Below are 14,897 nucleotides of genomic sequence, written 5' to 3'. Positions count from 1 at the left end.
GATTCAGCCAGGTCTGGGTTAAAACCCAGCCAGAGTAGTTGTGAGCCTTAGGCAAGTAACTTGACCTCCTACACTTACTTCCCCTTCTATAAAATAGTGCTGATAAAACTAATACCCAGTTCACAAGGCTGTTGATGGGTCAAAGGAGACAGTTTGCTGATTAAACATAGCAAAATGTCAGACACCATAGTCAGCGCTCAGTAGAACAGACACGTGGTTGTTTATGCTCTGGCTTTATTTCCAGCCTCCTTCCTAGCTGCACCTATCTATTCCATCAAGCTATAAGTGAGCTACTTTTGAGCAGGAGCCCGTCTGCTTCACTCTTCGGGCCCAGAGCCTTGCAATATGCCTGGCACATGTTGCAGTGCTCTGTTAATATGGGAACAAACCAGATAAGCCACATGGAACCATGCCCCACCACACACCTCTGTGCTCCCGCCCCCTGCAGTGCCCACCCCGTCTTTGCCTGAGCCAGTGTCCAGTCACCTTCATAGCCGCTGACCTGAATGAATTTGGGCTCCTTCTGCACTCCCTTCCCAGCCCGAGTCCATTGATTGACTTGTCTGTCTCTCTTTTAAGTATATATGAGCTTCTCAAGGGTAGTGGCCTTGTTTACTTGACTTTATATCCACAGCCCTTTACACAGGGCCTGTCACTTAATGAGGATCAAAATATGTTTGCTGAATAAAGGCTGGAAGTAGGACCAAATGTAAATAAAAGGATGTGTGCAGAAAAACAAGAATGCAAGGGAAATTAAACAGTTGAAAACTGATTTGTTACTATGGTGATATCTGAGTAACTTTTGCTGGGAGGGTAGTTCTTTGTTCTTATTATTGTTTACTTTTTCACTTCCTCATCTCCAACAGCCCAGGAGAACAACTATACCTAGCAACCCTAGAGATAGGTCAGAGAGAATTGGAGCCTCCACGCAATGAGGTTTTTGCAAAAAAGGCAAAGATGGCTAGGAGCAGAGCATGCTTCTCAAAAGGGAGCACGGGGTGGTAAGAGAGAGGATGTGGTTGCATTAGACACAGACTTGGATCCGGGTCCCACTGACAAGGTAGCCCTGGGCAAGTTACTTAAATTATATGAGCCCAAGATTTCTTAACTGTGAAATACCCTTTCGAGGTTGTTCTGAGGATTAAGTGAAATATCATATGTGAAGTACAAGCAGAAAATAAGTTCTCAATAAATGGTAGCTAGCGTTATAATTCATTATTGTTATCCTACTAACCTGCTTTAATCCAAAGTTAACTGTCAGTATCAAAGGAGATCAGACACTCTTATTAGTTCTAAAGGTGGGGGGAAAAACAAGTGACCAACAGAGCTCCCCTTTAACCTCTGTATTAGATTTACTTCTTCCTTGTGTTGGGGCACAGGCTATCTATTATAACCAAAAGACCCCACCTCAGTCCCCCATGCCCCTCAAAAAGGCATTGGCTCACACAAGAAAGATGTTCATGCCTCTCTCGTGCTCGGGTCTGCGATCAGAGCAGTAGCTGTTCTTCACAAGGCCATCCAGAGCCCAGGTTCCTCTGTCCTACAGCTCTGCCATTCCCTGTTAGGTTGAAGCCAGTTCACCAGCAGCACATCCACTTTTTAGTCCACAAGATGTGGGAGAAAGAATGGAGAGAACCCCGTTTCCCTTTGAAGAATGCGGGGGTTGAATATATCACATCCACTCACAACCAGCTGGCCAGAATTAAATGACAGGGCCATATCCAGCTACAAGGGAGTCTGAAAAATGGAATCTTCAGCTACATAGACATGGATGGGCCTTTTTTGTTACTCTGGAAGAAGGGGGGTGGATTTGGTGGGACAGTGAGCAGTGCGCCACACCCTTCATCTGCCTTTATCCTCCCACTGCTCACTTATTCTCAGTGATATGGGTTTGGGCCTCAAGGTCGTGAGGCTGTATTCCTCTATGCCCAGGACAACCCTATCTGATACCAGAATCTTGCAAGCTCTCAGGCAAAGGGGACGATAAATTTCTGTGCTGTCACCTTTAAGGAGATAACCTCAAGTTCAACTACTCTGCAGGATAACACTCTTAAAAAAATCATAATCTGACTCATTTGCATGCCAAGGGAAAAGTCACTATTGAATGGCTTTACCATAAGTTTTATAAGCATTAATGTTTATGAAATATATGCTGGTATATAAACCAAGTCTTCTCTTTTTGGATTTGTTAAGAGAAACCCGACTGGATTTCTATCAAGGGCCAAGTAGGTCATCAACAAGTAGTCTGGTCCATGAACATGTGTTCCTCCCACACAAAGTGTCCACATTTGTCATCTCAAATAGAGTTTTTATATGCTACTGGAGAAAGCATCACTGCCTTCGGTGGATTCCATGCCCTCTTCCTCTTACTTATTATCCCCTTCCTTTAATTTCCTTGTTTCTCTGCTGGCACTCAGCTTGCATTCATCAGTGCAGACCTCTTGTGAAATGAAGCAACAATACACAGTCAACTAACATGGGCTCACCAGAGGTAAAGAAAGTAAACTCAGTGGAAGGCAGAGACAGTCCTCACTTCCTTTAAGAGAGGAAGTGGTAGGAGGAGGCTGGCTAGAGTAAGTCAATCTCTCCGCTCCCCTTGTTCTCATGATCACCATCACTGTTGTTACTTGTCCCAGTAGAGGCCATGGAATTAGAGAGGGGAATGTGTTCCTACAGCCTGCTTTATCATTATTCACATCAAAACAGCTGCTGAGAAGCTTTGAAATTCTAAACCACTGCAAAGGATGCAAAAGTTATGGTTGCTGGTGTTGCTGATCCTTTGCAACCTGAGAAAGTGCCAACATAAAGATTCAGAGGAAGTAGGACTGGGCTTCATGTCATTCTTCAAAGAAAAGATGTCAGCCTTAGCTCCATAAACACAATGCAAATGGCCTCACAACCAAATTCTCAGGGCATTAGATTTTGAAAGGCTCTGACTTCATAACCAGATCATTGATCAATGGAAAGGGAAGATGTGGAGGCCACAACACACACATGAGCTCGAGGGCAAAAAGAAAAAAAGTAAAATTTTCTTATTCAAGGTGCGTTCTTTTTCTTTAAAGGAATGGATCTTCTTGACTGGAACTGGTGAATTAGAGGGAAAAAGAATTCACTGTTTTTTGAAAGGGTGAGGCCACATTTGCAGAATCGTCTAGCTAGGAACCTCTACAGAGACTAGAAAGATTGGCAGAGAAGGTTTTGTTCAGCCTTGGGGAGTAAACCTCCTTGGCTCCCATTCTCCTCATTGGCGGGGAGGGGGTACTGGTGACGCCTGCTCAAACAGCTGCTTTGTGCTAATGTGTTTTCTTGTGTGTCTGCCAGGTGACACCCTGACCCTTGGGCCATCAGCCAGTTCAGCCCAGAGAGCCAGTCTCTGCCACTGTGGCCCAGATGTGACACTGACTTTCCTGTTTCTCTTTGCTAGATCATGAATAGAAGCCCATATTTTTGCTTTTATTTTTGTTTTCCTCTGGTTATTTTTATAGAACAGGGCCAAGGAGGGTGGGCAGGTGCTTGACTACATACCAACATCAGGAATAAACATCTTCGTTGGATCTTTTCTGTTTCTGAAACATTTTCAGGTTGCGTAAACCAGTGTTGCATACTGTCCTGTGCCCTGTTTGGATTGCCCCAAATTCTAGGGACTGGGAAATTCTAGTCAGAGTCAAAAGTCGAAGCATCAAAATGCCAGGCTGAAGGTCCAAACAAGAAAAGGTAAAGGCAACAAGAGGAAAAGTAAGAGGAGAATACAGGTATTTTCTGCCTGGCGCCCTAAGCAAGTCTGCTTGTCTCCACCACCAACAGGCATCCAAAAAATAACAGGGCTTCACTCCATCCTCCCCACTTCCTAGAACTGTGCCACAGTGTGGTCTCCGGGCCCTCACTCGCCGAGAGGTCCTGCACATACTTCGGTAACCAGAACTTCTTGGCTGGGTCCTAAGCCTCACTTGAACAAGTACTATTGTTCTGAGTTTACTGGGTTTCGCCGGTATCTAGGAGCTTGGGGCCCAAAGGGTCTCCAGAACCCACTAATCCAGCCGCCCACTCCTGGTTCTGCCATCCCAGATTCTGCCACCTGCCACCAACACAGTCTTCTGAGTTGATTGTACATTATAGCTTTGCTTACTCTATGTCCTTAATTAGATTTCTTTATCCATTAAAAATTATTGAGGTGACATTGATTAACCTTCATTAGATTTCTATGGCTGTTCAGTCACTCCCGGCGCTGCTCCCTCACTGCCCAGCACCCAGCGCAGATGTCATAAAAACACACTTAAGAAGTCGCTCCGTCCTTCGAAACCGTCACTTGCACACCATCCGGAAGGAGAGGTTGCCTCTTAACAGGCTTTAGAATCAATCATTTTCTGTTCATGAAGCGTATTTCATCAATGAATGGTCGTTATCAACTTATAGACAAATTAAATCAGTATCTGATAAGAATAAAGGGAACTTTCTTACTTAAAAAAAAATGATTTATTCTCATAAAAATGGTGCATTCTCAGCATAGAAAATCTGAGAAATAAAGAAACAGTAAAAGAAGAAAGAACAGTCAGCCGCCCGTAGTGTCATTCCCTCCACACCACCAGCCAGCATCTTGGCAACTTTCCTTCCAAACAATTTTCTAGCATTTGTTATATAGTCACAATCATGTGATCTTTCTTAATTTAACATGAGCATTTTTCCGTGTTACTAACAATTTTCTGTAAACATAAGTTTTAATTTTCTGTTTTATATTATGGGCATGGCTTACAATTTATTTAGCCATTGCTTTCTTGTTAAACAGTTAGCAAGCTTTCTAATTATAATTCAAATTATAATTAACACTTTATAGACCGCTTCATATGTCATTTTTTAAAAGTATCTCTTTAGCACAGATTCACAGGCAAAGAGTGGGCCCATTTTTAAGGTTTTTTTTTTTTTTTTGATGATGATGATGATGATGATATTGCAAAGTCAGTTTACAAAGAGGTTATACACTTATTTCCAGTCTTCTATCATCAATGTATGAAAACCTGCATTTCAAGGGACCTTCGTTACTATTGGGCAGACTTTTTAAATTTTGATTAATTTAGAGGTAAAAGTATCTCACTAATCTAAATTGTGTTTCTTTGATTACTAGTGAAAGTAACATTTTTCCATGTTTTATGAGTTGCTTTTCCTTTCTTTGAATTTCCAATTCACATTATTTCCCATGTGCCTACTCTTAGGGTTTTTCTTATCTATATAAATTCCTTATATATTAAAATATTAACCCAAGAGAATTGAAAGCATATGATCACCAAAAAAAAGCTTCTACATAAATGTTCATAGCAGCATTATTCATAATAGCCAAAAAGTAGCAATAACCCAAATGTCTATCAACTGATGATTGGTAAACAACAAGTGGTGTGTATATCCATACGATGGAATATTTTCAGCCATAAAAAGGAACAAAGTACTAATTCATGCTACAAAATAAATGGGCCTTGAAAACATTATACCAAGTAAAAGAAGCCGGTCACCAAAGGCCACATATTGCATGACTCCACTCATATGAAATGTTCAGAATAGGCAAATCCACAGAGACAGAAAGTAGATTAGTGGTTGCCAGAGTCCGGGTTGAGAAGGGAAGGGGAAGGAACTGCTTAATGGGTGAAGGTTTCTTTTTGAGTAATGAAAATGTCCTGGAATCAGGGTTTCCAGTGTAAGGTTATTAAAAACCACTGAACTATATACTTTAAAAGCATGAATGTTATGGCATGTGAATTATATCTCAATAAAAATGAAATAAGATAAAACGTTCAAATACTAACCACAAAGAACTTTCATATGATCCAAAAAGAGGTGGGGAAAAGCCTACCTGAAAAACTTAACAATCTGTGCTCTAAATTTTTCTGAACCCTTCGGCATGGACAGTTAAAACATATCGTTATTTTTATCACCATTTCACTTTTATCTTTACCCTAAGATCCAAGTGAAGTGAATGCAAGAAGAAAACGTTCTTTCCTCCTGTGGGAGCCTTGCCACAGTTAAAACCTCATCTGGCCATTTGGGTTTGGGAATCGTTCCAGCATTTAGCTGACTGCAACGTTAATCTCACCACTGGCCTCTAACGCTTCAGTTTCTTTTCATTAAGTGTTTTTCCGTCTCTGGGCATTTGGGGAATGGGAGGTGATACAGAAAGGAAAAGGGGCATGTCACAGGGCTGTGAGCTGCCGGTTCTCAGCCTGGGGGTCATTTGAACAAGACAAGCCAGAGAAGAGATGCCAAAAAAAAAAAAAAATTCTAGTTAAAGTAATGTGATCCATCCTCCTCACCCTCCAGTTGTACATAAATGATCAGATGGGTCCAACTCCACCTCTTATTATTTCTGGAGCAAAGCTTTGGTTTGATTTTCAAATAGGTTTTGTTCTCCCTTTGTGCCTGTGGCCAGTGCCTGTGCTGTACATATTTCTGCTTTTATATCAGTTTTCTCACCTCTGAGATGAGAAATGTTTTATCACATTTGTCGGGAGGCTCACCCTCGCAGGACTCCAACTCCACAAGTAGAAACCTGTTATTTTGTGCTTGGAGGAAGCATTGCATGTATGGCTCAGTTTATGCAGTAAACATGTTCCAGAAAGTTTCACATGTAAAGCAAATCAGGTTTTAAACGCATTAGGAAGGCTCACATTTATACCAAGGAAACCGATGCTGACTCCTTCATGGTGTATATAAATACCCCGCCACATCTAAGAAGTATCAGAAAACTAAGGTCTGCTTTAGTGTCGTTGGCTTAAACGTTCATTAAGATGCCAAACCACATCATGGAAGCTGGTGACTCACCACACCCGGTGTGGTCCCAGCACCCCTACAGAGCCAGTCTCAGGGGCTGAGGTGTGAATGCGGGGGAGGGAGGCCTAGCACCTAAAATCAGGGCCTTCAATAGTCATGCGCATGAAGCAGGATTCTGTAGGCTCAGGGGACCTTTCCCACATGTCTCTCCTTCTGCTCCTCCCACCCTTGCACCCACACCCTTTTGTGGACTGGCCAGAGTCCATGGGGCAGGAGGCAGCTCCAGTACAGAGGCTCCATGTGCTGGCCGTGGAATCAGTCTGTCTGGCTTCAGATCTCATCTCCACCCCTGACTGAGCTGTGGACGAACTCCCAGTGCCTCTGTTCCTCTGTTGTGAAGTGAGGCGAAATAACACCACCCCTGTCTCAGGACTGTCTTGAGAACTTCACGAGATAGTGTATTCCAGCACACAGCACTGCACCTGGCTTGCAGCAAGACCTCAGTTGATATTGGTCATTACTGCCAAGATTGGAGCCTTTATCTCCATGATGCCCCATCCTACTAAAATATATATTAGTTTTCTGTTGCTTTATAACAAATTACTACAAATTCAGCAGCTTAAGCAGCGCTCGTTTATGAACTCACAGCTCTGAGTCTCAAGTGCAGGCCTGGTGTGGCTGGCCTCTCTGCTTACAACAAGGACTCAGTGTGTCAGCTGACAGCCTTCTCATCTGGAGTCTTGACTAGGGAAGAATCCATTTCCAGGCTCCTTCAGGTTCCTGACCCAATTCAGCTCCTTGTGGTTATAGGACTGAGGTTCCTGTTTCTTTTCTGTCGCCAGCTGGGGACTGTTCTCAGCTCCACGAGGCCAGCCACCTTTCTGGGCATATAACCTACTCTGTCTTCAAAGCCTGGAATGAAGAATATCCCTCCCATGGAATGCCTCTCATGCTTTGAATCTGCTTCTCCAGAAAGGGCCCAGTCTCTTTCAAGGGCTCACCTTATGAGGCCACATCACCTAGGATAATCCTTTTGTTAAAGTCAACTGTACCAAATAAAATACATAATTGCAGGAGTGATTGCTCGTCATTCACAAGTCCCAGGACTTGTACACCAAGGGCAGGACTCTTGGTCACACCTTTGAGTTCTGCCTGTCACACCACCTTTTCAGCAAGGTACATATTTTCATTGAGCAGCCAAGGGAGGCTTTTGCCTTGTTGGCAAGATGCCATCCCAGCTGTGACCTTTTCCCTGCTTCAAGACCTTGGGGAGTGTTTGTGCTTCCAAGAGTGTCCAGTGGGGTCCTGCTTTTTTTTCCAGCTTCCTCAGTCATCCAGGGCCCTTCCGTCCTGGCTGTTCCCAGAAGACAGCACTGCACACACTCCTTTGTAAGGTGTCAGGACCCAGTGTTCTACAAAGAGGATTGAAAATCATTGTAAGGGATTGAAATGTTAGAAAATTTGGGTAGCAGGTTCTGTGGCCCAGCTACCATTGCTGCCAGTGTGATGCTCATTTGTCTGAATGTCTTGCTTCCAGCAGTTACATGGGAAAAGACCAGGCTTCTGTACACTTCAAGAGATTTATTTTCTCCATTGAAAATGTAGCAAAACACCTCAAATTGATTCTTGTAGGTGTTTCCAGTTTTATAAGGATCAAGAACCCCCTGCCATGAATCTTCTTTCCAGAAGTTAAGTCATTTCTGATGTGTCTCTGCCACATCTTATCCTCTTGCTTCATGCTATTACTGTTGACTGAAAAGGGGCGTTTGCTTGTTAAGCTGCCAGTTTTTTCTTATCTCCCAGAGAAGCGGATGAAACTGTGCAATCTACAATTCAGTTTCAAATTCTTTTTCAGCTGTCCCTATCTCAGTAATTTGTGTTTGGTTCCCTTTCTTGTTCTTTTACTTTAATTTTGATACCTGCCCAGGTAAAGTGGAGACCAGCTCAAGGAATAGTGAATGATATAACACCAGGTAACATGCCACATCAGAGAGTACAGGCCAATATGGCTTTTCCCGTCATGCTCAGGCTCAAGGATGGTGACTGATGCCTTAGGGCTGTCACTTTTCCACACCCACCTAGGCTGGTTTCTGAGACATAAGTGCTTACGCTACTGAAATTAAAGTTATTTGTTGTCAGTTTCAACTTTTCTTCTCCTGTTATCCTTCCTCTGCCTGCAAGTTTATATGTCTCAAGAGAAAGTAATTTACTTTTGCAGAAGATGCCCAGTGGCTTCTTTCCATTTTTGCTACCTAGCTCTTGCACACACCTGAGATCTCAGAAGTCCTGCAATGTTATTAGCTGAGCATACAGGCATATGAGAAAACGTGAGCACATCCGTATGTGGTGGCCATCGAGCAGACCAGACCCTGGTCTCTGGCATGAATGGAGGGAATGTACATTCAACCAGACTCACTGTGGATCAGCGGCCTATACCCAGAGTAGCAGATAGATTCCAACCTTTGTATCAGCTTAAGGCAATTACTCAAGGACTATGCAAAGAAAGATTCTGGGGCTGCACATGGCGTAACACCAGAAAGTACTATGACCAGTTGTGTCTGCCATGCTCACAAGAGCAGGGTGTGGCAATCCTTGGATTCTCTCTTTGGTAACTCTTCCCCCAAGTTGCTTAATGCTGTTGGCACATATAAGAAGATCCACAGGACTAAGGAAATCAGGTTTTACTTACATAGTAGAAACAGAACCCCTCAATTGGCAGTAGGACCAGCAAAGAGGGAGCTTTGCAGCTATAATCCAGATGCTTTGAACACAGGCAAAGGATCCTGTTGATCAAGTGCTTATTCATCAGGTTTTCCAGGCATAGCAACATGCAGAGACTGGTGGTCATGAGTTCCTTAGATATTGTATATGATTTACTGATCACTTTCAGAATGGCATATTCAGTGTTGCCCAATGCCCCACAGATCTTGAGCAAGTGCATTAGTGCATTATGTGTTCATGGTGGATATACAGCATTGGCCATAAAAGCCCCACCACAAAACTGTACGTAACGCAGGGTGTTTTTATTGTAACGCAAATGCTGAGAACTTTGCCTTGTGGCAAGGAGCCTGAAGTCATACTGAGTTCAACTCATGGCGTATCTTCTGGCTCTTCCTTCAGGAAATGGTTAGTCAGGCCACCCCAACAGGGGAGGGAGAAGAAGACCACAAGTTCTTATATAAATATTTTCATTATGATTAAACTTTAATGGCTTGAGTGTGCTTTTACTAATTTATTTCGGTTTCTTCATGATTTTCAATGAAGGGAGAAGAATAAGCAAGATCTGTGCAGAAACATTCCTTACTCAAAATTACAAATGCATGAAATAGTAACAGCTGTCCCTAAGAGAATTGTTTTCCTCAAAATGATTTTGATTGAGTTTTAGTTTTTTGTATTTAATCATTTATCAAATATTTACTGAGCTCCTATTGTGGGCTAGGCACTGTTCTGGACACTAAAGATGAAATAAAACAAAGACCAAAAAAGAATCCCTTTCTTCAAGGAGCTTACTATTTATTTTCTTCCATTATTTAATAGAATTATATATAAGCTGTTACTCATTTATTACAATGGTAATACTTTTTTTAGTGGGTTTTAAAAGATTGTGGTTTTTTTTCTTAGTTTGGTTAGATATAAGCTCCTGTTTTCAGCAGGGTTCTGATGTAGGGTTTCGTTTTGTTTTTGTTGGAGTTGGAAGAATAGTTTGTAATGAGAGTTTTCATTGATTTTAGATTCTTTTCTCTATCACAGGAACAAGTTTCTAGAAAAAAATCAGAGCATTTCATGTCAGCTTTTTAAATAGCCTCCTTTTTACCTAGCATGCCTATTTTCCTAAGGAAGGCATTCTGAATTGCATGCTAATCACATACATATAAGGGAAACAGCTGTTATGCTGTTTCAAAGATATAGATATAAATTCTTTCCTCTCCATGAATCAGGATTTTTTGACCTTGACACTATTAACATTTGGAGCCTGGTAATTCTTTGTAGTTGGAGGCTGTCCTGTTCATTGTGGGATATTTGGCAGCATCTTTGACCTCTACCCACTAGTTGCTAGTAGTACCCCTTATCTAGTTGTGACAACCAAAGATGTCTCCAGACATTGCCTAATATGTCCTTTGGTGAGGGAGCAAAATCACCCCTGGCTGAGGACCACTGGAATAAATGATGTTATTCTGTGATTCAGGTCTCACTTCCTTTAAATACAGTAGATCAGTGAAATCCCTGGGTGGAGGGGGTAGGGGGGGCGGACACCTGGGAGAAGAAGTGTCTTCTGTCTGTCCTTTATAGAAGCTTGGAGTGACTTTCCACCATGAAAGAGTTAATAGAAAGTGAGCAAGAAGATATTTATCAGTCTAATGAAGCAACACCAACGACAAATGGTGAAATTCCTTCAGTAAATCATGCCTTGGAGATGTTTTGCATTTCCTAGTGGAAACTTGTTAAAGTCGCATTGATTTACCGTAAGTTAGAAAACATGTTGGACACAGTATACTGTAAGTTAATCTCAAATGATTTACAAGTAAATGTGTTCCAGATTTGGTGATCTCAGCTCAAGCAGTAGGCGGCTCATTTCCAAACATTTCCCTTCTCAGGAACTGACATTCAATTCAATAAGTATTTATCGAAACATATAATTTCAGAGGACTTTAGAACAGTCTGATATTGCTTCCGCAACCCATGTAGGAGAAAAGCAGTGCTCAGAACAGAGCCCCCTCCCCACCCCCGAGAGTCTCCATATCTGACGTGGCACTCCCCACTTTGGTTTGCAAGGTACTATACAAAAACTAGCTCTTTCGTTCTCCTTCACTGCTTCAAGTCCCTTCCCATCCTTTACCAGCTGTGCCCTTCTCAGCGAATGCATGTAATTATACATGATGTCATGTGTTTCTTATTTGGTGCTTTGGTCCCAAGTGGACCACCCTTCACAGTTTTGCCAGGGACATCCATTGCATGTTCTACCTGCCCCCTGCCAACTCGACAGGGTATTGCAGTCCATAGTGAGGTCATTTAAGCAACTTACTTTGTATTTCTGAATCATCTTCACTTCTCACACACACCAGTAGATTCAAAAATGCAAGGCAAACTGCTGATGAAATTCACTGGAAGAAGGGTTGGTCTTGATGCAAAGAGAAAGAAAGGGTAAAAGAGAATCATAGTGGGCTTGAGAATCTTCACTCATTCAATTGCTCTTTATTGAGCGCCTACTATGGGTCAGGCGCTGGCAATATAGCTATGACAAAAATGAATAGGGCCCTGCCTTCTGGGAATTCAGTCGGTTGGGCAGTGAAACAAGTGGACCAGCCATGTTTTAATATGGTGCAATTAGGTGCCAATATGCTGGAAATCAAGATGCCAGGAGAGCACTTAAGAAGAGAACCACTCCAGCCCAGGCAATCAGAGAAGGCTTTGCAGAGGAAGCAGTGTCTAAACTGGAACATGCAGGATGTGTTGTATGTCAAAGAGGAGGGGGAAAGAATGTTCAAGACCATGTTCCAAAGCTGAAAGGAGAGCTGAAAAAATGGAACCTTTGAGGAACTGAGAAGTTCAGCATGTTTGAACAATACAATGTGAGACAGAAAGAGTGAGAAGTAAACAAGACGAAGCAAATAAAGATGCTTCTCAGGATGCAGACGAGCGAGCGAGTCACCATTGGTGGTGCCATTTACTGAGAGGAGCTCAGAAGAAGTAGGTTTGGAAGAGGGTATGGTGATAACAACTCGCAATTTTAATCCGCCGCTACCTCTACAACATGTGAATGATTTTTTTTTTAAGTGTTTCTGGAAAACGTCAAAAGCTAATGGAAATGTAAAGAGTTAATTAGCAGTTTTCGATGATTTTGTTACAGTAGGCTGTCATGACATCCTACAAATACACTTGGACCTCTTTGTTTCTGTGAATTTAATTTTTCTTCCAGCAACTATTTCTTCATTTTGACACTTATCATTATCTTATTGCTTAAAATTTACCAGACGAGTCCTGGGGAATGGGTACCCATGAGTGAAGAAGTGCAGCGAGTCATTTAGAAGCTATAGTCTGGCTTTTCTAACACACCTCTACCTTCTTTTTAAAATTTCCTTAGCCATGATGGAGGTCTTTATTCTAATATTGCATACTTTATTTTCTAGAACATACTTTTTTTTTTTTGAGATGACTAAACAAAAGCATAATAATAAGTATTATTTGGCTGTTTTCAGACAGGTACATGATATTACAGAATTTTAAATGGTGCAGATCTCACTTGAGGAAAATTGCTGTGTGGTGAACGTCGACTCTGTGTCGATCCAATCACTCAGAGCATATGGGAAACGAATGTGATTGTCAAGTTAAGGACACTGAGGTTGCTTCTAACCATCAACTCTAGCTACTGCTTTTCCTCCTGCCCCTCACAGGCCTGAAATATCCAAGGGCAAGCCATATGAATGATCCCTCTTTAATAGTCAAATAACCCAGCAACTAAGGAGCACCCAAGTTCACGTGCCTCCTTTATGTTTTCGGCAGGAATTTAGATAATGGGCTGTGTGCAATGTAAGGATAAAGAAGCAACAAAACTGACAGAGGAGAGGGATGGCAGCCTGAACCAGAGCTCCGGGTACCGCTATGGCACAGATCCCACTCCTCAGCACTACCCCAGCTTCACCACCATCCCAAACTACAACAACTTCCACGCGGCCGGAGGCCAAGGACTCACCGTCTTTGGGGGTGTGAACTCTTCGTCTCATACTGGGACCTTGCGAACGAGAGGAGGAACAGGTAAGGCCCAGGGGCAGCAGAAGGCTGAGTTGGGGTGAAGCAGCTGCTCTTCATCCTTTTGACAATTGAACATTTGTGCTCTGGTCAGCTCCCTTTGACTAAGGATTTAACATTTAGGTTTTTCATTAGTCTCCACCTAACATCTGTGAGGAGCTGTATAAGATCCAGAGCTTGGAGCACACGTCAAAATGCGGGCAACAGTGGTGCAGGGACCCCAAGTTGCTGCTCTGTGCGGGTCCTGCATAGGTTATGAGCCAGAACTTCTCCAGCGGCACTTTAGGCCGGGGACTCTCAACCTCGGCAGGCTGGCTCAGAATAATTAGGGCCGCTTTTGCAAAATACAGACAGATGCCAGAGCCTCATCGCGGAGCTTTTGAATTGGAAGCTCTGGGTCTGGATCTGACAGTGTATGGTTTGAGTTCTCCAGACACTAATTCATTCCTTCCTCCCATCTCCAGGTTAAGAGCCACTTTACAAGGGTTACCCCTCCCCCCTCATCTTTCCTATCTTCAGCCTGCCTGTCACTGCTCAGCCTGTGGGGGTCATTTGGCAGCATTATATTTTTGGCCATTCATCATCATTGATTCTCTCTCTGATCTTCCCATTATCTTCCATGTGACTGAGTTGATCAGCCCTCAAGTATTTTCACGTATCTTTTGTATTTTAAAATGGACTCTTATGTATCCTAAGAGATTGTTCTCATTTGTTTTTAAGTTTCCTTCTCTTTCCCACCACAAACTATGTTTGACTGCCATGTGCATTTGCTGACTTAGCTAATACTTTGTAAAATATCTGGCATACATTCTCAGACATATGTTTTCTGAAACATTTGCAAGTTATCTCATACATCCAGAGTCTTCCAAATCTCCCAGTGTGTGAATCATCGTAACTATATATTTAACATTATTTGTTCCAAAATTATTTCGTTCATTACAAAAGTTTAAAGAAATGTGCATCGGCCATTGTGCTATCAGCTCATCTGAGAGCCGATGTCTTATATTAGGACCCGCTGGGCCTTTTTACCTGGGGACTTGGTGCTGCTGAGGCATTAGCAGGGGTTTTCTTCTCTCCGCATGCAACAGGCCAGTGTAGTTATACCCAGGGCACCTGACCCAGAGCTTTGGGCATTATGTCCTTGTGTTATGGTGAAATTAGCTTTCTCTTTAAAGCTGGCTTTGCCTGTGTGAATGAATACTACTAGGTACACTTACTCGTCCTTGCTGCCTTCCTGGAAGGAGCCTAGAATGCATGGAGGGAGGAAGGAAAGAGGTCGTCAGGCTGTCTAGGGAAGTCTCTTGAGAATGCAGGAGAGAAAAAGAAAGAGCCAAATATGCACCCAGAACACACTCCCTGTGCCGGCTGAGTGCTTTGCCAGCCAGACTCTGAATTCT

General features: G+C 42.7%; 1 protein-coding gene across 7 annotated transcripts in view; it reads left to right on the top strand.

Moving 5' to 3' along the window:
* The window catches only part of FYN (FYN proto-oncogene, Src family tyrosine kinase), a 198,977-nt gene that overhangs the window by 130,117 nt on the left and 53,963 nt on the right, over positions 1-14,897 (top strand). For all 7 annotated transcript variants that reach the window (XM_016136988.2, XM_016136987.2, XM_016136993.2 and 4 more), the window contains one exon: positions 13,255-13,506. In XM_016136988.2, the coding sequence (XP_015992474.1) occupies positions 13,266-13,506 (241 nt within the window). In that variant the 5' untranslated portion in view covers positions 13,255-13,265. The remainder of the gene's footprint in view (positions 1-13,254; positions 13,507-14,897) is intronic.

The sequence above is a fragment of the Rousettus aegyptiacus genome, unplaced genomic scaffold, assembly GCF_014176215.1.
Source record: "Rousettus aegyptiacus isolate mRouAeg1 unplaced genomic scaffold, mRouAeg1.p scaffold_m13_p_1, whole genome shotgun sequence".
Lineage (NCBI taxonomy): Eukaryota > Metazoa > Chordata > Mammalia > Chiroptera > Pteropodidae > Rousettus > Rousettus aegyptiacus.
This window is presented reverse-complemented; position numbering and strand designations above follow the sequence as displayed.